The sequence below is a fragment of the Juglans regia genome, chromosome 7, assembly GCF_001411555.2.
Source record: "Juglans regia cultivar Chandler chromosome 7, Walnut 2.0, whole genome shotgun sequence".
Taxonomy (NCBI): Eukaryota; Viridiplantae; Streptophyta; class Magnoliopsida; order Fagales; family Juglandaceae; genus Juglans; species Juglans regia.
Genome location: NC_049907.1, coordinates 50,068,926 through 50,090,409, shown reverse-complemented (window position 1 = coordinate 50,090,409; position 21,484 = coordinate 50,068,926). Strand labels below are relative to the sequence as shown.

The 21,484-nt window shown below is 35.3% G+C and overlaps 2 protein-coding genes across 11 annotated transcripts; one reads left to right on the top strand and one right to left on the bottom strand.

Annotated features, from left to right (window-relative positions):
- Positions 1-10,953: 10,953 nt before the first annotated feature.
- Positions 10,954-13,408, top strand: LOC108986338 (WAT1-related protein At2g39510-like). 4 transcript variants are annotated; one of them, XM_018958911.2, is made up of 7 exons: positions 10,954-11,185; positions 11,289-11,351; positions 11,442-11,558; positions 11,672-11,915; positions 12,049-12,210; positions 12,402-12,550; positions 12,786-13,408. In XM_018958911.2, exons 1-7 carry the CDS (start codon positions 10,992-10,994, stop codon positions 12,991-12,993), a joined length of 1,137 nt encoding a protein of 378 aa, XP_018814456.1. In that variant the 5' UTR covers positions 10,954-10,991; the 3' UTR covers positions 12,994-13,408. The 4 variants fall into 4 exon arrangements, with proteins under 4 accessions (XP_018814456.1, XP_018814455.1, XP_018814458.1 ...); XM_018958910.2 differs by having other exon boundaries at positions 11,427-11,558; XM_018958913.2 differs by lacking the exon at positions 12,786-13,408 and having other exon boundaries at positions 11,427-11,558; positions 12,402-12,598.
- Positions 13,409-14,241: 833 nt separating this feature from the next.
- On the bottom strand, positions 14,242-20,260 carry LOC108986369. 7 transcript variants are annotated; one of them, XM_035692233.1, is made up of 6 exons: positions 20,124-20,260; positions 19,653-19,856; positions 15,262-16,743; positions 15,087-15,155; positions 14,784-14,982; positions 14,242-14,632 (listed from the first exon to the last, which is right to left on the bottom strand). In XM_035692233.1, exons 3-6 carry the CDS (start codon positions 16,642-16,644, stop codon positions 14,562-14,564), a joined length of 1,722 nt encoding a protein of 573 aa, XP_035548126.1. In that variant the 5' UTR covers positions 16,645-16,743; positions 19,653-19,856; positions 20,124-20,260; the 3' UTR covers positions 14,242-14,561. The 7 variants fall into 7 exon arrangements, with proteins under 7 accessions (XP_035548126.1, XP_018814525.1, XP_018814527.1 ...); XM_018958980.2 differs by having other exon boundaries at positions 15,262-16,668; XM_018958982.2 differs by having other exon boundaries at positions 15,262-16,668; positions 19,778-19,856; positions 20,124-20,234.
- Positions 20,261-21,484: the final 1,224 nt, after the last annotated feature.

The window sequence follows — 21,484 nt, the reverse complement described above, 5'->3', positions numbered from 1 at the left end:
TAGCATGAAAAACATCTTCATCCCACTGCATGCAATGAACACAAAGGGCTGATTGTAGGATCCCTCTTCTCGACAAGTTGTATCTTGTTGGTAAACTATCATTGCATGCCCTCCATCCAAAATTCTTCACTTTATTAGGTAGCTTTAAATTCCAAATGTTTCTCCAAAACCACTTAGTAGCTTCTGGATAAGAGCTCTCAAGACCATCATTTAGAGAAAACAAATTTAAAGCTGAATAATACCCTGACTTTACAAAGTATACCCCATTCTTATTACCCAGCCACATGACTCTGTCATTTTGCTGTCTGGACAGCATAGGTATAGAACATATAGAGGCAGCCACATTAGAAGGAAAAATTAAAAACACTAACTCCTTGTTCCACAAAGGTAAATTCTGCATTAATAAATAATCAATAGTGGTATCAGATTGAATAATATGTTGAGAAGACTGAGGTAGCAATTAAACACTCATAGGCAGCCATTTATCTAGCATGATCCGGACTTTATCACCCTTACTAACATTCCACTTACAACCAGAACAAAGAATTTTTTTTAGAAGCAAAAATACTTCTATAAACATAAGATGACTTTCTTGGTAAACTAGCATGCAAAAAATCCTCATTAGGAAAATACTTGGCTTTAAAGACCCAAGATAACAAAGATTGAGGTTCCATTAACAACCTTCACCCTTGTTTAGCAAGTAAAGTCAAATTAAACATTTTAAAATTCTTACTAGAGTGCCCATTAGAAACAGTAGCCTCCCAACGTTGTGGCCTCCCCTTTTTCTTCACATAAGATGTGGAAACCCTAGCCTTCGAAACCACAACGTCAATCTCCTATGCATTTCCTTCACAAATGTTAGCAGCAAAGTGGAACTCAAATCCGTCATTTTCCTTCACAACCCTCGGGCCTTCAGCTAACCCAGGCAACTCTTTGACGTCTAAAAGCTTAAAAGCTTAAGACCCGAAGTAGATGGCTCAAAATTAATGAATCTGTGCTTCTTCACATCCCATCTACCTTTGGGCTTGAGTGGGCCTTCAGGCTGCTTAATAAAACACTCCACATCTATACTCTTCACACTCGAAACAGATGGCCCACGATCATGAGAAAGGCCCATGTCAGTCATCTTCAACCTTCCACAACAGATACCATCAATAGCACCTGTATTCCTCTGCATTATCTTCTTCAAACCACCCACATTGGGCTCCATTACTCTTGATTCCTCATTAATAATCTTCTGCAATGAATCGCCATCACCCATACTAATATCCATTTTTGTATTTTCCTTAGTCACTGTATGGGATACATCTCTTGAAAAGTAGGGGCGGAACCAGAAAATCTAGTTTGGGGGGCTAAGTTTAAAAAAAAAAAAAATTTGAGGGGGTCAAATACTAATTTTTATATAATCTATTTTTTAAAAATACCTTCTAAAACTTAATTTTTATCAAAATTTAAAAATTTTGGGGGGGCTTTGAGCTATAAGGTAGTTCCGCCCCTGTTGAAAAGGATTTACGTTGTCTATCAAAAGTGGTCCTTCCTTTCGCACGTAGCCATGCTCCAAAGGGAAACCCATCCTTCTCAAATAAAATCCTCTTAGATACCCATAAATCACAATCTCTATCATAATGACCTAACTTCCCACAACAGTAGCAAAAATTAGGTAGATGCTCATATTTCAGATGAACCTAAAGCACCTCACCATTCCTCAAATAGAGTCTCTTAACATGGGGCAATGATAATCTAACATCAATCCAAATTCACACCTTCAAAAACATTCCCCATCCTGGAGATTGACCAGACAAATCAATGTCTTCAACACTACCAATCGACTCCCCAACACTACGTATTGTATCATAATTCATCCCCATTAAAGGCAAATCATATAATCTAACCCAAAAGGAAGCGAAATTCATCTTAATACGTGACGCTTGAACATCACCAACATAGTGCATGAGCATAACCAAATTTTTATCAAAAGACCATGGACTATTAAGAAGAACCTTTTGCTTTTCGCTCGTATCAGTAAACTAAGCAAGAAAAACATTATCTCCCGAATCAAAGAACTTAACCCCTTTCACTGGATTCCAAATAGTGTGCATTGCTAACTTAAAAGCCTCATTATTGAAGAATTTACGTGAGAGTAAACTGAAAATGAGGCAATAATCCTTATAATCAACAATGGACTCCTATGAAGAATCTTGAATACAAACGTCCACCTGCTCAACATCAGTTAGAGAAAATCTCTTCCATTTATCAGCCAAATCGTCCTCCATTAGTCTAGAAAATCGGCAAAGTAGACCTCTAAAAGTAACAATCTTGCACCTAAGACAAGAAAATAGACCCTTAAATCATGACAAATAGTTGAAAGTGAGAGAAAACCACGAACCCACAAGGCAATTAACAAAATTCCCATAATCGCCAGAGCCAAGCAGTTAGCCCAACAGTTTCTTAATTTTTTAAGGGGTTCGAGATATGATATTAATTTGGTGTTAAAATATTGTTATTAGGGGCCGGGACGTACTTATGTTTTGTGTTGTAGCCTATATATTATAAAGATCAAATGTTTAAAAACCCTTTCATTCTAGCTTGAGTCTTTTGTCGTGATCATGAATTAACTTTAAAGGGTTGTTTGGAATTTGAACTGAATTAAGATCAACTCAATTCAGTCTAATTTTAAACTAAGCTTAACATCTAAATACCTAACTTTCAAATCACTAAATTCATCTCAACTCAAAAAAATTTTACATGTGAGATCTACAACTTTTTTCAACTCAACATATCTTTCATTGCAGAACCCACAACCTTTTTCAATTTTTCATAAATACATCTAAACTCATATTAGGTGGACTCCATAAAACTCACTTCACTATCTCAATTCATTACTATTCATAAAGAACTCAACTTATTTCAACTCAATTCAACATCCAAATGGGACCTTAAAGTAATCTAGAGAGTTTCTCGATCTCCAATATTGAATATTACTAGTGGATTCCTTTTTTTTTTTTTTTTTTGGGTTTAATGTTGCTTGATATACTTCTTATCCTTACACCTTACACTGCATGATAAGTTTTGCATAGTAAAATCGTAAGCGCATTTAAATTAGTTTTGACCTTCGATTGGTCAGATATTGCTGAATGAAAACTTGATTGTAATATATATGGCTATCAAGCAAAAGCAAGAGAAGTGTGTGTGTGTGTGTGTGTGAAAGAGGAAGGGGGCCAGGCCCGAAGAGGTCAAGCTACGAAACACCAGGACCAAAGACGAAACTCAACCGTGGGCAGAGAATTCGGTCCAGAGGACCACGTGCCGAGCCTGTAACCGTAAACCAATCCAAGAAGGCCTTTCGGCACCGAGCTCGGATACGACAAAAATCTATTTCTTATAAACTTTTTTATTGAAATACTAAATACATTATTGATGTGCAAATCTGACGCATCAATTAACGAATATGAAAAAATGTTTGTATTTTGATTTTTTTATATAATTGTAATATATATATGTTCTAAAGTAAGTACCGGTTTACTCATGTTTACAGTTTCCTTCGTTTTGTAGTAATAAAGTTTGCTTGGTTTTTATATAACTTGAGCCCTTCTCCTTTTGTTAATTTCTTGATGTATACGTATCTGTCTACATTCCAAAACTTAAGTGGGGACATCAATATGTCACATCCGCGTGTTATCTCCTATATATAAAGAACAAAGTTTTCGCCTCAGACATCCTAATTTTAAAGTATTTGTTGCTCCAAATAAAATAGAAAAATGTTTTAGTGATAAAAGATGTTATAAAAGTAAATTTATAAATTGACGTAATTTGATGTAATATGTTAGATTATAAAATTATTTTTAGTATAAAATAAATTTAACATATCATATGAAATCATATCAATTTATAGATTTACTTTTATATAATCTTTTTATATTTATAGTACTTTTCAATGATATAATATGAACTGTCCAATTTCGAGTACTGCATGCAGTCTCCCCCCTATCATATGAAATCATATCAATTTATAGATTTATTTTTATATAATCTTTTTATATTTATAGCACTTCTCAATAATATAATATGAACTGTCCAATTTCGAGTACTGCATGCCCCCCCTTGAAAATGCAATGCATATCCAACTCACTACTCATGGATCGACGAAACTCATAAATTTCGGAAGTACTTCAATTTTATAATTTACTCTCTGTCTCTAAATATGCTTGGTTCATTCTCTATTTATGCATGTTATCTGAAAATATTAGCTGTCTTTTGCCAAAAGCTATATAAAAATAAATCATATATATGTACTGTCGTGTGTATTTTCCAATTAATAACCCGTACGCCTCATTCTCTAATGCATCTGCTGTCTAATATAAACTACGTCACGAAACAACTCACCTTTCTCAATTGAAACTTTCATCACGAGTAGTTATGATGATCCGTAGCTGTATTAGATTAAAGAATTCATATAATTAGACGCATTTATGAAATAAATAACATAATTACCCTCCGCCACTTGATTTTCTTTTTTCTATAGAACAGCAAGATATTAATGAATGGCCCATATCTTTATATAATAATCACCCTCGATCCACTTCATGAATATATCTTTTTTTTTTTTGGTAACATGAGATTGATCATCATATCGTGTAATTTATTTAGATCTAGTTTCAATCTGATCGATCATTGACTTAAAAGGGGGAAGTACTCGTAACTAAAACGTTGCTTAATTTTGGAAGGTTAGAAGTTAAGATCACCAATAGTTAATTGGAGTTCATGGGTTAGAGAACCGAGTGAGTTCCAGCTAGCTAGCTAGGGATATATAATTTCCTTTTTTTAATTCTTTGTGGGTTCTCATTATAAGTTTATTTTGTGAATGTTAGTATAATTTTATTTTATTTTTTTAAATTATTATAAGTCTGTATTTGAATCTCCAAGGTTCAGATATATTTATTTTAACATATATTAGACTATTTGTTATGATTATTTTTGGCACAGTCTCAATTTTTATTTTATAATTTTTTTTTCTAAAATCTCTTAGTATTTGCTACGAATGAAACTCGTGACAAATTCTTTTTTTTTTCTTTAGCCAGAAATGACTATTTCCCCGTGATAAGATTTTTTCGTAAATAAGTATTTCTGACGAAATACTTTGCGAAAAACATATATTTTCCAGGAAAGTATTTTATAAGAAATATCAAATACAACTTTTTCTACGAAGATATGTCATGGGTAAACATTTTTTGCCACAACCTCTTCCCATGGAGAATGATGTTATTCCCACCATAATATACCAAATGAGACCTTATTTGTCACGAAAAAAAAATGTTTTAACCGCTACGTATGTCGCGGGAAAAAGAAAATTTTTCTCATGAACTTGTGGTTTGGTGGAAAAAGACTCATTCTTCACCAATGATAAGCCACGAGTCTCTCACGGAACAATTTGGTGAGAAATTTTTTTTTTCACTAAAGATATACTTTTTTCCACGACTGACACTTTCAAAAAAATCAGTATTTATTGTAGCGGCCTGATTGTTTGGTACTTCTAAAAGTAAGAGGTAATTATATATATATAAATACTACTGATCATCACGAGCTAGGTTGGTGGAAACTCATTTATTCTGATCAGTTTACTTCCGAGTGCATTATCAGCTACAAATAATCACATTAAAAAAGGAAGTACATTAATTTGTATATATCGCAACTTCGATTAATGTTGTAGCTGCTACTTTCAGCTTATATTAGTAGGCTGCCTTGATTGATGCAACGGTGGGCTATTAATATGTTTAGATGTTTTTTTTTGTCAATAAGGTACTTGAGGTGTTGATCCTGGTTGCATGTAAGCCGAGGGCTCTGTTACTACAGTACTACAATTGCTATGTTAGAAGTACAACTCATCATGGATAAAGAATGGTGGATGAGAGATTGTGAAGTGAATGACTGCTTAGAGAATGAAATTCTCATTGCCTTCTCACCCAACCCTGCCAGGCCATTAATATTGATGCCTATAAATTTTAGGTTAAGTTGGATTCAGTGGTTTATGCTTGACTTCTTTGTATTTTTGAAGTTTCCATACATTAAGTTTGTGAATGCTTAATTGGATTTAGGATGTAATAGTTAAAAATCCTTGACCAGTTTTGTCTTAAACTGATCAAGGATTTTTAACAAATGTATGTGGATGGAATATTAAAATCAAATGGTTGTTGATTTGATTCAATACACTACTTCTTACTTAAGTATGTTATAGGAATATATATTTATGAGTTTGTGATATATATGGTTTTGCATTTAAGGCAAGGACTGCAGATACAGTATTACGTAATGTTCCTAAAGAATTAGAAAACATTTCCAAAGCAAGTACTAATGCATTTTAGTTGGCCATATGCGACGGGTATCTGACCATAATTCGCAATATTTGCAGCGATTTTAGAGACTCGCTAGGAAAGGATACCACGTAACGTGGCTTGCACCAGTGTATCCCAACGATGCCCTGTGTTGGGATAAAAAAAATTTTGCAATGAAATAAGACGCTGCTGCAAATATAGAATGGTTTTTGTAGCAAAATCCGTTGCAAAATAATCGACAGAATTCTCACACGGCGATGGTAAAATCGTCCAGAAAGAATCTCTTTTTTGCAGCGAACTCATGAACTTGTTGCAAATGTTGAAGAAGTTTATTTCGTTGGTATTAATTTTATGTGGCAAACATACACGCTGGAATAGAGTAGCATTACTGGCGAGAAGGCTGAGTTGTCGGTTCAATTTGCAGCGCTAAAATAGGCTGTTGCAATGGATTCAAATCGTCGCTATTTACCATTTCCGGCAGTTTATCTCCGCATTTCGAAACTTTTTGCCGGCGTGTAAAAGACCATATTCCAACGTAGAAAAATTCACCCCAAATAATGTTATTCACGACGATTAGTGGAAGAACGACGGAGGTGATTTTATGCATCCGGTTTTTGGCAACCATTGAGCGGCGAAGTATAAAACGCTGGAAAAACATTATTCCCGACGATTTATCGTCTTTTTGCGGCGAACTTGCACCGCCGATAAAGGTCATATTCCTTGTAGTGATATATATAGCTTGAATTAGATTAAAGCAGCAATGCATCAAGCATTTCCAAGAGGCCACGGAATGAGTATGTATGTGTGTGTGTGTGTATATATATATATATAAAATAGGAACTTTGTTATCCATCATCCCAAATACTACACATGCACCTAACTTTTTTTTTTTTTATTCCTGCTAAATTAATTGAGTTTTTTTATTCATCATTCATACATCATATATTTGATAAGAAAAAAAAATTAAGAAATTAAAAAATCATGTATGATGTAAAGATAATGAGTATAATTTTTCATAGAATTATATCGTAAGTACACCACCACAAGCTAAGAAGCAAGCAAGGATCAAATTCTCCTCTCTTTTTTCCCCTATTCGTGTCAAATAATATTTCATCTGATCATCTGTATTATCAGATCATGAAAGAAAATGGAATGAATTGAACCTTCGATCTGGTTAATTAATAGGCTGCAAAAAGACCCGATTAATTGAGCCATATATCATGAACAAGCAGCTCATCCATGAAATATATGAATTTATTTCTCCAGCCTTCCAAATATCAGTACTTTAAGCTCCATCGGCCAGTACCTATACAAGATAGCGAATATTAATTGCCTATATATATATATATATATATATATATATATCTGCTTTGTAAGTCATCATGTGGTGTTGTTCACAAGCGCAACCATTTTGGTGAACACTAATTAAAAGGCTTCTCTCGGTACTCATGTTTTTTCTCAAATTCTGAAAAGTGAATTTTGAAATAATTAATGAGTAATGAGCTACTGCTTTAATTCCTTCTTTCACATAAATTAAAACTCAAGATGTCATTCATACCGGCCATTAAATTCAAGGTAGTACTGGTACATGTATTTACTTTTCATGTGAGCAATCGAAGAGTTTAATTACTTTGTAATGATCATGATGTGTAGTATGTTATATATATATATATATATATATATATAAATTGACATTAAATTAATATAATATATAAGAACCAATATCCTGCTAGCTAGTCCCAAGCTGAAGCTGGCCGACAGATCGTTATTGGCTTCGGTCGCTAGCTGTATTAATGCAATTATAGATCATCGAAGTTATGATCATCATCATGTATTAATGGTCAAACCGGAATTGGCCTGAAACGTACGTTTCGTGGTCAATGTTTAGTCAAACGTCCTTATTTCGAACGAGTATGTGTCACAAGCTTCTTTCAAACAAATATTTGTTAACAAACTCATTTGGCAGGTGACATCAAAAGCTTCATATTCTTATTTTTAGATAAATTTATTGCACACACGCAGAGTATTAGAAAAAAGTATGTGTAATCAAATTTTTAATGAAAATTCAGTGAAAGTCTAATTTGATCCATGAATTCTTTCATTGGAAAGTTTTAAGCCACAACCGCTTAACTATCTCATGGAATTATCGCCTTCTCTTAAAGTTTTTGACTTCATCAACAATACAACCCACTCTTGGAATATACAGAAAATGCTCAACTTCTTCCAATGGGAAAGTATTAGAGATATACTTAAAATACCATTGCCTCGATCAAACTTCAGAGAAGATTGCAATATATGGATTAAAACTCAATATGGGAAGTTCTGTACTGTCAAAACAGCTTATCACTTAGCAGCAAATATTGATTGTGCTCTTCAAGTAAGTTTCCCTAATTTTGCAATAGGGAAGATTTGGAAACTAAAAATCCATGATTGCCATAAACTTCTTTTGTGGAAAATTATCTGGGATTTACTTCCAATTAGAGAAAGGCTAAAGAACTTCATACCATCTATGCCTTCCTTTAGTTGCCCTTTGTGTAATGAGAAAGAAGAAACGCTACTATATCTTTTTCTGGAATGTCCTATATCAAGAATCCTATGGAGCCAAAGCAAGTAGCCACTAAATATGTCTTCCTTGGAAATTATTACAAAACAAGATTGGATATCTTTCATTCTTAATCTAGAGCTAAAGCTAGGATTAAGCTAACAGGAAATGCACCCTTTTCAGCTGTTTGCAATTATGATATTGGATTTCACTTGGAGATTGAGAAATGATATAGTTCATAATCAAACAGCTTTATCTATTAGGAAAGCTATAGATCAATTGGGTTTCCTTTATCAACAATATATATCTGCTTGGCAAATGAAACTGAAAGAAAAGCAACCACAATTATGACAAAACTCTCATCTCAACACTGTAAGCATTTCGTTTGATGCGGCAGTCAGGACAACGTCCTCTTTGGCCCTTGCAGTAAGTCGTGATTATGAAGAAAGTGCAATTGAAATATGGACAGAAGAAATTGGAACAACAAATCCAGTAGTAGCAAAAGCAATTGCAGCAAGACTTGCAGTCAATATAGCTAAACATTTAAATTTTCCATATATACTCACAATTGAAGGCGATTCTCTTCTTGTAATCTCAGCAATTCAAGGATCATCATCAATCTGGCAAATTTCTATCATCTCTAAAGATATTGCTCTTATCATGTCCTCTCATAAATGAAGGTGTTTTAAGAAAATAGATGGATCTCAAAATCGATTTGCGCATTTTGTGACGCAATGGGACACAACTAATAGAATGATTGGTCGCATACCAATAACTATTTTACTTTATAGTATTCTACTTATTGATAGTGGCAATGACTCTTCTTGTTCTGTAACTTAAACCTCTTATTTATAAATATGCAAGCTTGATTAGGAAAAAAAACAAAAAAAAAACATTAATTTCATGTATGACGAGATAAATTTTTCGAGTTTTTAGCTTATTTTACTCGTCTCTCTAATGGTATTAATTAATTTGGTGTTATAATATTGTTATTAGCTAGCTAGAGGACGTAGTTATGTTTTATGCTGTTATATATATATATATATATATTTATATAAAGAAAGCTGAAATGTTTAAAAATTCTTCTTATCATTAATTCTTGCTCGATCGAGTCTTTTGTCGTGATCAATTAACTTTAAGTAGTAATCTAGAGAGCTTTTCTCCATTAATTACTAGTGCATGGATTCCTTCTTTCTTTTTCTTTTTTTCTTTTTTTTTGGGTTTAACGCTGCTTGACTCCTTATCCTTATACCTTATATATGGGACTGCATGCATGATACGTTTTGCATGGTAAAACCGTAAGCATGCACATGATTTAGTTTGGACCTCGATAGACCTTCGGCAAACTATTGCTGAATGAAAACTTAAATATTGCAATATATATATATATGGTTAATCTCATGGGTGCAAACAATTTTTTGGGGCCACACCCCTAGTGAAAAGTGCCAACGATTTAATCAGTTCCATGTAGGAAAACTTTCGAGGGTGCGATACACGAGACTGGAGTTTACTCTGCAGGGATGGATCCGAAGGGCCCTACCTTTGAGAGGTTCCTATATGGTTAACAAGCAAAAGCAAGACCAAGAAGGATACATGCAGAATGAGATAATGTTTCAAGCTAGGCATGTCCAAATTAATCTCCACAAAGCCTACAATAATCTAATATTTTCTGTATACACTTTTTTTTTAATTTGTCGTCCAGATAAGATAAGCAGCTTGTACGTGCATGCAGCAGATTGTTTGTTAGAAGTATTCATGTTCTGATATCTCCATGCAGGCCGCTAGGCTACATCAGCTACGGTTTATGAAATGGCTATAATTAGAGTCGATCATAGCCTTGTTTGGTCAATTAGTGCAATTACCTGAGCCCTCTTAATAAGCATCATTCGATAGTATATGAGGTAATTAGAGACCGCTGGCCGTTTGATATTTTAAAGAAACGCCATTTTTCTACATTGAGGAATGTTTTCTTAAAGGAGAACGTATAAAAATAAACTTGTCTAATCTGTGTGGTTTAAAACTCTATATAAGCTATATATTTCAGTACCCTAATTTCTATTGTATATATATAAATGCTTATAATAAGCTTTACAAGGAGACAGAAAATATTAATATTTATCATGGAGTTCTTCAGTCGCTTATTTCGCCGGGTAAAGCTATATTTGGCAGTGATTCTTTTGCAGTTTGGCTCTGCAGGGATGACCATTATTGCCAAGTTTGTTTTAAACCGGGGCATGAGCCATTACGTGCTGGTGGCCTACAGGATGGCCGTTGCCACAGCTGTTATGGCTCCTTTCGCCGTTGTTTTGGAAAGGTCTCTCTCTCTCTCTCTCTCTCTCTCTGTGCTGTAAAAACCAACAAATTAAATGAAGAAGCTGCTTATAATAATTTATATTGACATATATAATGCTTAACAGGCAATCAAGGCCAAAAATGACCTTCTCCATCTTACTCAAGGCCATGTTGCTGAGCTTGTTTGAGTAAGAATCTAGACAACTGAGATAGAATTTCTTAAAGTTACTTCAATCGTCTTAAGAATTTTTACTGGGCTTCAGATGTTTTCTATACAGCCCTTTGCTTGACCAGAACCTATACTACATTGGGATGACATATACGGGTGCCTCTTTCGCATCTTCTATGAACAATATCCTTCCTGCTCTGGCATTTGCAACGGCTTGGATTTTTGGGTTAGTTTTAATATCAGGATCATTTATACATGTGCTTGCATGTAAAGTCAAAGAAGAGATCTAGAATTGTTGGAAATAGAGATGTAACTTTTGCGGATGGTAATGATCTGTAGGTTCGAGAAGGTCAATATTAGGAGACTTCAAAGCCAGGCAAAGATACTGGGAACCATAGTGGTGGTTGGAGGAGTAATGTTGATGACTCTAATCCAAGGACGCGAGCTCAATCTGCCATGGACGAAAGGAAGATCAGACCACCCTGCTCAATCTGCTAGTGCAACAAATAAGCAAGATCTCATGAAGGGTTCTCTACTGATCATAGCATCTTGTTTCTGCTGGTGTTGCTTCATCATTCTGCAAGTTAGCTTTCCCAATCCAATGTTATCTAACTCCCCAAGCTTTACACTATCTGGCAAAAAGATTTGAAGTATCTTTTTTAATTTCCTGTTTTCCTTTTTCTTTTTCCGTCGCCGGTTATGGGTGCTTATTGCAGGCAGTTACACTAAGATCATATCCTGCCCAGCTCTCCCTCACAACTTTGATATGCAGTTCGGGCATGGTGGAAGCCGTCATAGTGGGCTTGGCATTTGAAAGGGGCAATGCTGCAGTGTGGTCAGTACACTTGGATGTCCAATTACTAGCCAGTCTCTATGCAGTAAGAAAAATTTAACCTCAAATATTAATGTAACATTTGCAATCTAAATGTTAGCATTTTCTTCATTGTTTCAGATATGATATAAAAGGATGTCTGATGCATATATTATTAACAGAGTCCAAAAGTTCTATGTTTGGTGGTTGCACTCAACAGATTAACTTCTAACGCATGCAGATGATGTCGCTATACAGGGAATACTTTCTGGGGTCGCGTATTATATAATGGGAGTGGTAACCAAGGAGAAGGGTCCGGTTTTCCTCTCTGCTTTTAATCCTCTGACCACGATCGTTATTACAATTTTGGGCTCATTTGTATTAGCAGAGAAAATATATTTAGGAAGGTTTGGATCGATCGCATGATATTATATGATTATGCTACATGACTCACATCTCACTTATATCCTACTGTAATGATGTGACATTATTCATCATATATTAAATTTTGAATTTTATAAAAGAATAATCGATCTAATAATTGATGAACAATGTCACGTAGAAGTGGGATAAGAGTCATGTTTATTTACATATAGCAAAACTTCTAAAAAAATGTGGGATGTTGTCCCGTTGGCCTTGTAGGATTATTGGAGTAGTCATTATATTCATTGGCCTATATGTCCTTCTATGGGGTAAAAGGAGGGATCAACTTGCATCTCAATCAAACACAGGTTCGGCAGCACGAAGCGAACAACAAATCAGCACACCTACACCTGGTGAATGTTTGGGGACTTCCGATCATGCTGCCATTACTGTTAGCAGCGTTGTTCGGACGGATGAAACTGTTTGAAGGAACCAAAGAATTTGGACCCTCACACCCCTTCCCCCCCATTTCTCTCTCTCTCTCTCTCTCTCTCTCTCTCTCTTGGTACGTTCCAGTTCCAGGCAACATAAAATATTATCCCGAAAGAATTCTAGAGCATCGTCTTTTGCTGCAAGTATATAGCATCATCTGCCTGAGCTCTTTTGTGGTTGATTTCTAAAATATGAGAACATCAATTCTCTTTTGCAACCTCGTTTCCGCTGTAAAAGTACCTTTCTTCCACTCACCAGATTTTCTTGCATCAGTATCTTTTCCCAATACGTTGTTGACCAACCTAAACGCTAAAAGCAAACTATGTAGGTGCGATGAGCACTTTATATTGTTTGTCGGACTGACAGATACGTTCATCAATGCTATTTCAAGGCACTGAGATAAATCTTTATATTCGTTGCATCAAATCCAGATATATATATAGACATATATATATATATATATCAACGAAGACAGTAGACATATCGCTCTAGTACTGGGAGAATTGCATATACTAGAACACCAGTACTCTAATATGTGGAAGCAGCTACTACTGATGCTGCTCCACGCGGAATCCGCCAGGCACCAGATTCTTCACGGTGAAGCCACCCACAGACTAACAGTGAATATATAATAGGTCTTACAGCTCGTAAAGCACAACCCCAACTCGCATGGAGAGACCCTATCAGGAGCGGCTACTGGGGACCCTATCAGGAGCTGCTACTGGGATTTGTCCCCTCTCCTGCATCATCTCCAAGCATCGACATGTTGAAAACTTGCAAGAGTAACTGATTGTGACGCACCCAAGACAAACGATACTGGACCTAAAATGGACCTGGACTTCACTAGACTGCGAAAAAGAACCACACTATTGGAATCTGGGTCCCATACCTGGAAATACATTAGGTTTGGGCTAAAATTATCGAACTTGAGCTAAAATTTGGCAAGATGGGGAGTGCATTGTCTCAATCTACAGTAAATTGTGCAGTTGGGATTGCTTGCAATCTACAACAGCTGAACACCAGATGATTGTTCCAAATATTCCTTAGGGCATATACACATAGTCCCACGAGTTTCATCGTCCCATTATCTGCAGTCAAATGCTTCTGATTTTCTATAATTTTAAATGTTATCTCGTTTCTATATCTGGTTGGTATAAAATAGGACAAACTACCACTCCCCAAAGCGCCTGACCAAGCACCTAACCTGCCCATTGCTCAGAAAGGGATTCTCTTGCACCACGACTAACACAGAAAATGGCACCTCTAGTGCTCCAATCAAAACCAAAACTGTTAAATCTACAATCTAACAAATAATCCAAATTTCAAAAATTCAAAAAAAAAAAAAAATAGGAATAATCTAGAGAAAATATAAAAAGCCATAGTAGTTATAAACATCCATATGCTCAAACTATTAAATCCCAAAAGGAGTCTATATTTTCTATAGGCTATATGCTGCTATGCACAGATCACATATCCACCAACCTCAAAATCGTCAGAAACCAAGGGTTTTCTTTTTTCTTTTCTTTTCTTTTCTTTTAGAAGCAGAAAGTAAGGGTTTTCATCTCAGGATGGCATGTTTAGTTCATCGTTTCCATAGATCCGCTGGAGTTCGCGTGTGGCAGCTTGGTATGATGCTGAGAATAGGAAAAGAAGACAAAAAAAAAATATCATATAAGAGAGAATAAGAGATATTTAACTTCACCTGGTTCAGTAGAGACAATGGAGACACAGAATGTATTCCTGTTTATGCTGAACCAGTCACTTAAGTTGTAAATTGTGAATTACCTTTCCATATCCTGAAATTCTTTTGATTAATTGGAGAACCCGTCACATTTTGAATTGCATCAAATAGAATCTCCTGAGGAGTGCTCTTCAGCTCTTGAACAACAGCATAAATGGTCTTTCCATTCTCGAAGTAAATGTGATTATTTGGGTGTTTGGTCTTGCAACCAGCATGACGCTCAAACTCGTAAGCATTAAGAGACTGTATAATGCAATCCAACATAAAAGCTTGGTCATTAAACTCAGATTGAACACTCTTTAGTTACCTTTTCTGAAAGAAGCTGAAAATTAACACAAGGTCCTTACCTTGGAGAGATTGCAGTTGTCGCAGGAACACAAATACCCAGTTCCCTTTATAACTCCTTTAAGATTTTTCTGCCAAAGATTAAGTTTAGCAGATGTAAAATAACAAAACCAAAGAGATCCAGAAAGCAAGATCAGCATGACAAATATGTAAAAGCAGCCTAAAGAATAAATATACCTCACGTGACCAGGAAACATACTTAACAGGGACCCCATCGAACATACCAGTTGACAACAAACTCTTGACATTTGAAGGGAAGTTGTTAGGAGGGGCCTTTTTAGTTGTTTTTGGCTCCTTTTTTCTGGGGTTGACTTCAAGTTTAGAGTTGGCTTTCGGAACATCATTTACAATTGGGTCGGCATTGGACTCAACCAAATCCTTCTGGCCTGATATTTCTGAAGCCTGAGCTGAGTTCTGAGTACCCATAAACAAATCATAGCTACTAATGATGCCACCAGAGGGATTTGTCTCTGGTTCATCATGTAGACCTCCAAAAGATATGGTATTGCTCTCACCCTTACTATAGTTTAGAGCCATAGAGAGAGCACTGGATTCTCCTTTGTCATAGGAAGTACCCATAGATACAATGGTGGAATCCGCCTTTTCATAGGTAGGACCCATCGATATGATGTGATCATTCCCCTTATTGTAGGAAGAAGTAATTGACATGAAATTCTCATTGGATTTACTATAGGTTGGGCCCATTGTAAAATCCTCATGCCCCCTGTTATAGGAGGCACCCAATGATATGACACTCGTATCTCCCTTTTCATACGACTGACCCATGGATATAAAATTTCCATCATCCTTGTCAAAGGGCTGACCCATGGATAATATCCTATCATCTGTCTTTCTAAAGTTGTGACCCATTGTTATGAAATTGCCATCTCCTTTATTGAAAGGGTGCCCAATCGATATGAACTTGTTATCTACCTTACTGAAGTTGTGGCCCACTGAGATGGTATTCTCATCTCCATTCCTGTATGCAGGGCCCAATGATATGGTGTCTTCATCATTCTTATTATATGAGGCATCAATAGAAAATCCAGTGTTATCAACCCTGCTGTAGGAGTGCCCCATAGATTCAGGCATTTCATTGTCAGAGTTAACTTCATTGACTCTGACTTTTCTTATCCCACCAAAGCTCAGACACGATGATGGATCTTCAATGTTATGGGACCTAGACAAATCCACTGAAGGATCGTTTCCATACTGATTCTCAAAACTTCTCATTCCTATAACCATATTTCCACTTCCAACAGAAGGAATATTCCTATCAACAAGATTGACAGTCCGTAAAGGCTCAGATCCAAAGAGGCGTTCAGTGAACTGCCCTGGAACAGAATGGAAGCCAGAAGTGTTATCCCATGGAAAAACATTCATTTGTGGAACTCCTGAAACTGGCCTTCCATTCACAGCTTCTACAGCTTGCCTCTTAGTATTGAATAGATCTGGTCCACTGGCATCCATAAACCACTGATGACTCCGCTTCGGTTCAATTCTGGATGAATTATCACAACCAATCTCTCCATCAGTAAGACACCCAGCGTCTCTCTGCATCCAAAAGCTTTTCTGCTGAAACGACTGCCAATAACAAGAGCTTATAAAGGTCAACTACGAATGCACAATCTTCCTGCTAAAAAAATGAGAATGCACAATCTCAAAGAAAAAAAAAAAAATTAGAAGCGTGTCATAACACAAATTTCATGTTCACTAATCTAATTGCAACAATAAAGACAAAATTGAAATACGGAATACAAGAATGGATAATCAAAACAGCCACATATAGAATGCTGCATTTTAGAACAAAAAAACTCATTAGTTATTTCTATTGGAAATTGGATAAAGAGACGAAGCTTTGGTGACTTAGGCAGTACATCTACCTCAAATGCTCAAAAATCTTCAGGATGGTCCACAGCCACAGGTTACATAGCTACTTCTAAATATATTTATATCCACTCTTGCCTCATCCAGAGCTTATCCATACTGAGACCCTCAAATTCCCTCCTGAGATGCTCTTCTAACACAGCCATTATAGAGTTCTGTTTTCAGGTCTGAATAACTAGAAAAGGCACCCTTCAAAGGGACTTTTTAACAAGAAGATATTGGCAAGAATTGGTGTGAAAAATGCATGCCAGCTTCTTGCTAAATTAAGTTATATCTCATAGAAACAATCTTCAAGCAATTACAGCTGATGCACAACTGACTTGAAGGAAAACCATCTTACACCATACTTAGAAAACTTGCCTCCTAATGCTTTAGCATATTCAAAACCTCAACCGATAAAAAAAAAAAAAAGCATATTCAAAACCTCAAGGAAACTCTGGTACAAGGGTACCCCCAAAATCCAACTGATATCCATAGTTTGTTGAGATCTTTTTCAAAACATTAAAACACATTGAGATGAGACATTGGTCTTTTGTTTATGCCAAACCACGTTCACGTGCTTATGCATAAACAGGAAAATAATAGGCTAGATCTTTTGGCTCTTCTCAGGAAAATATTTGGGAATTTGTTCTATAACAGATAGGTGAAGCCAGAGGCACTTAGCTATCAATGAGAATTAAACATTAATAGATGCATACAAACTCAGATTCCATTTCACATGTCTAAGCTGTGCTTATAGCTAAGGCATTTCCTTGCTCCACCAAGCACAAGATTTTTTAGTTTATTTGGCTACAGATGAGAACAATGCAGCTCTAGAACAAAGCTTTGACTTTTACCTATATATGAGAGATGTTTACTTGGGCTATGCCTTTTATGTTTTTCAATAAAATCTTCGATTACGTATTGAGAGAGAAAAACTTAATATATGTATGAGATTAGGAAACTTGTTTTGGGATGGTCTTTATGCATGGAAGGAAAGGTGGAGTTATGGAAGAAAAGGATGGTCTTTTCGATTAGTTGTTTTAGGGTTTGAGATTATGGAAGAAAAGGTGGAGTTACCTTTCTTAAGAAAATAAGCAATAATCAAACACTCATGACCAACTGGATCTGGACCCATAAACTGTGATATTAAGCTCTTCTTAAGAAACTCCAGCAGGTCTATCCTTGTAATTTGATGAAAAGTTTTCAGATACAATATCAGATACAACAGATTGATGGTGGCAATTAACAACCAGGTGTCCACCTTACAATTTGATGGGGAGTGGAAAAAGGCTAGACCTCATGCAATATCACTTGTCAAGTAATCCAAACCCAGTGAGATATGGACAGACTCCTAAGGAACTCGATGAAAGGCTGGATCACTTTATGAACAGGGTGCAGACTCACTCAAATATCTCACTTAAAAACTGAATGTTTCGGGTTGGAGAAATTTTAGTCAGCCTAACTTACAGGGAGTAATCTCTTCAATTGATTCTTAGAAATAACTGCATTACTCCTTTCATCTTTACAACTTTAAATGGTAGGTACGAAACCTTATAACTCACTAAATTTCCCTGTACAATTGTACAATTTTTTGGTGATCAAGTAATCTAAGCAAGCACAAAACAATGTTTATAGGAAGTATATAAAAAGGGGATCAAATTGTCAAGCCCTTGTTTCCTAAAATTCCAGTTGATCATATACCATAAACAGGACACTTTTTCACTCTAGAGAAATCATTTAACATAAATTTACGGAAATTGAGATGAAATGTAAAGCAGTTATTTACAAATCAGCCTCATTATTATAGATATTTTATATTCAAAGACACAATAAATCTCAAAATTTCTTCTTGTGGACAGCATCCTTTGGAAAGATCCTCACTATTGATAACCTAAGGAAATGTGGTATCATTGTAGCTGATTAGTGCTGTATGTGTAGAAACAACAGAGAATTTGTAGAACACTTTATACTTTATTGTGCGGTAGTCAGATCCTTGTGGAAAGACTTATTTGGTATAGTTGGGTTGGCTTGGGTTATGCCTAGAAGGTTAGCAAACCTCCTTGAAAGCTGGAAAAGGTTATATAGCAGCCCACAAATTGCAGCAGTGTGGAAGGTTACTCCTATTTGTCTAGTATTGTGTATTTGGAGGAAAATAAACGATAGAAATTTTGAGTACCATGAGCAGATAATGGATGAGTTTAAAGTTTTCTTCCTCAATAATATGTTCCACAGGGCAGCCGCAATAAATTCAAATGGGCTGAGTTAATGATTTTCTTGTATTTTTTTCTATTTCTAGTCAGTTGTTTCTCTTTTACATGTCATGTATACTTGGGCTATGCCTTTCGGGTTTTTCAATAAATCTTTCTATTACTTATCAAAAAACAGTATTCAAGATTGGCCCAAGATACTATCTATATAAAATGGGGATTCAACCAATGTATACTAAAGTATCATAAGCACATAAACGTAAATAACTTCAACACAAAGAAACACGCATTTTAGATATGGAACACTTACAAAATGTTCAACCAAATGGAATATAACAAAATAGTAACAATAAATAAAAAACGCAGAACATGCATAATGACAGAGCCAAAGAAAACCTCTTTAGCGCGAAAATTAGATACAAAGTACCCAAAGGACCACAGATTCGAACACAGCATTTTCATGCAAAAACTTCAATCGGAGTTCGAGCCTACCATTTTATGATCCCAGCCAAAGCAGGACTCACTCTCACACAACCCGAACTATCTTCTAGTATCCAATCAGAGTCAGCCCACTCTCACAAAACTCGAACTATCTTCTAGTATCCAAACCACTATACCTTTTAGTGCGCCGTTTTGACCATGGAAGACACAAAGCACGCAAATCCCAACTCAAAGCCTCTATAGTTGCTACTTCTTCTGCACACAAGCACAAAACCTAACACTTCAAAAAAAAATTCCAAACCCACCCAAGAAATCGAGCTTCGATCACATACGGCATGGAGCCAATGATCCACATAGATTTTAAAAAATGAATCGTATTGGAGAGAGATAAAGCTCAAAGCGACCAAAGTGAATTTTCAGAAACCTATACATAAACATGTACATGTATGTGTGCACTGGATATGGAAATGGAGGCTGAACCCTTGAACTGCGATCAATGAGAGGGTTCCGGAGAGAAAGTACCTCCCCTGTGAATTGAACGGAGCGATCGCCGGATATGTTTACCGACGGCGACGCGCCGGGGATAGAAACACGGGCTAGGAGGAAAGAAGAACTTGGGGAGCGCTCTCTGAGCATGTGATTCAACTGTGACGAGAGATATTGTATGGAGCTCTGTACTATTCCATATATGGTTCGGTTCATCTGGGCCGTAAATTTACGATTTTGTGGGGACCACAGTGTGATTTTAAATCTTCATCGTGAGTTTTATTCGTTGGGGTCTATGGGGAATTGACAGAAGAATCATGGCCATTGGCCGCTAAAGTAAGAGGCGTACGTATATGGGAATCTAATTTGAAATGACGCTTTACCATACGAGGTAGATGTGCCAGGTGTTGGTTCCTTATAGGTTCGCATATTTCGCTGGATCCAGTGGTGTGTGATTCACGGAGGAAGCCCGTGAGCTCGTAAAAGAAGCTATAATTAAGCATTACACTCATCAAATGAATATTATTTTTAAAATTTGAAGAATTTATATTTAAAAATACTGTATTAGATTCGGTATATACTAAAATATTTAATTTTAAGTTACACTATATTTAAATTCATCTCTAAATTTGAAAATTAAATTATTCACTCAGTAACCATTATTTCATTTACTCAAATTATTATTTTTCAATTTTGAGTCATAGTATATTTAAGTTGAGAAATAATAATTTAAGTATCAAATTAAATTATTAATTAATATATATTTAATGTAATTTTAAAATATGATACAAATAAATTAAAAATAATATTATATTATTATTTTGATTAATTTAATGTGAGTTTATAATTAGAGAGGTTTTGAATTTTTGAAAAATATGTATTTTTTAATAAATTTTAGAGATAAATTTGATGAAACTAATGGCAATAGGGTGGAACTGGTTGAATTCAATCTGATTTTGGATAAATTTTACAACTAAACCGGTATAAATAGGTTTTGGAAATTTATGAATTGATATAGGCCAATTTATCATCAAAACCAAAATTTTCGATTTTTCTTATTTAAGTCCGGCCTGATTCAATTTTTTCAGTTTACTGTTTATACGTGTGGCACTACTACATAAGTTTAGTTTTGCAACACTAAGCTTAGTTATTATAATTTAGTATTTATTATTAACAATTATTAATCCATTAATGTCTCATTCTACTAGTATAATATATGTAGTGTTGAATTTATTATAGTGAGATTAATAAACTTGATTAATAAGATTAAAATAGTGTAACTACTAACTAGTGCCTAATTATACTAGTATAATATAAGCAGTATCTAACTTATATCAATTATTATATTAATTAATAATTCAACATATAATATTTATAATATAATAGAGGAAGAATAA

Coding starts and splice junctions, on each gene's coding strand:
- LOC108986338 (XM_018958910.2), top strand. CDS start 10,992: ATGGAGTTCTTCAGTCGCTTATTTCGCCGGGTAAAGCTATATTTGGCA. Junction 11,352..11,426: donor ATGTTGCTGAGCTTGTTTGA/GTAAGAATCTAG, acceptor ACTGGGCTTCAG/ATGTTTTCTATACAGCCCTT. Junction 11,916..12,048: donor GTTGCTTCATCATTCTGCAA/GTTAGCTTTCCC, acceptor TGCTTATTGCAG/GCAGTTACACTAAGATCATA.
- LOC108986369 (XM_018958978.2), bottom strand. CDS start 20,237: ATGCTCAGAGAGCGCTCCCCAAGTTCTTCTTTCCTCCTAGCCCGTGTT. Junction 14,983..15,086: donor ACAACTGCAATCTCTCCAAG/GTAAGGACCTTG, acceptor TGCATTATACAG/TCTCTTAATGCTTACGAGTT. Junction 14,633..14,783: donor GAATTTCAGGATATGGAAAG/GTAATTCACAAT, acceptor TCCTATTCTCAG/CATCATACCAAGCTGCCACA.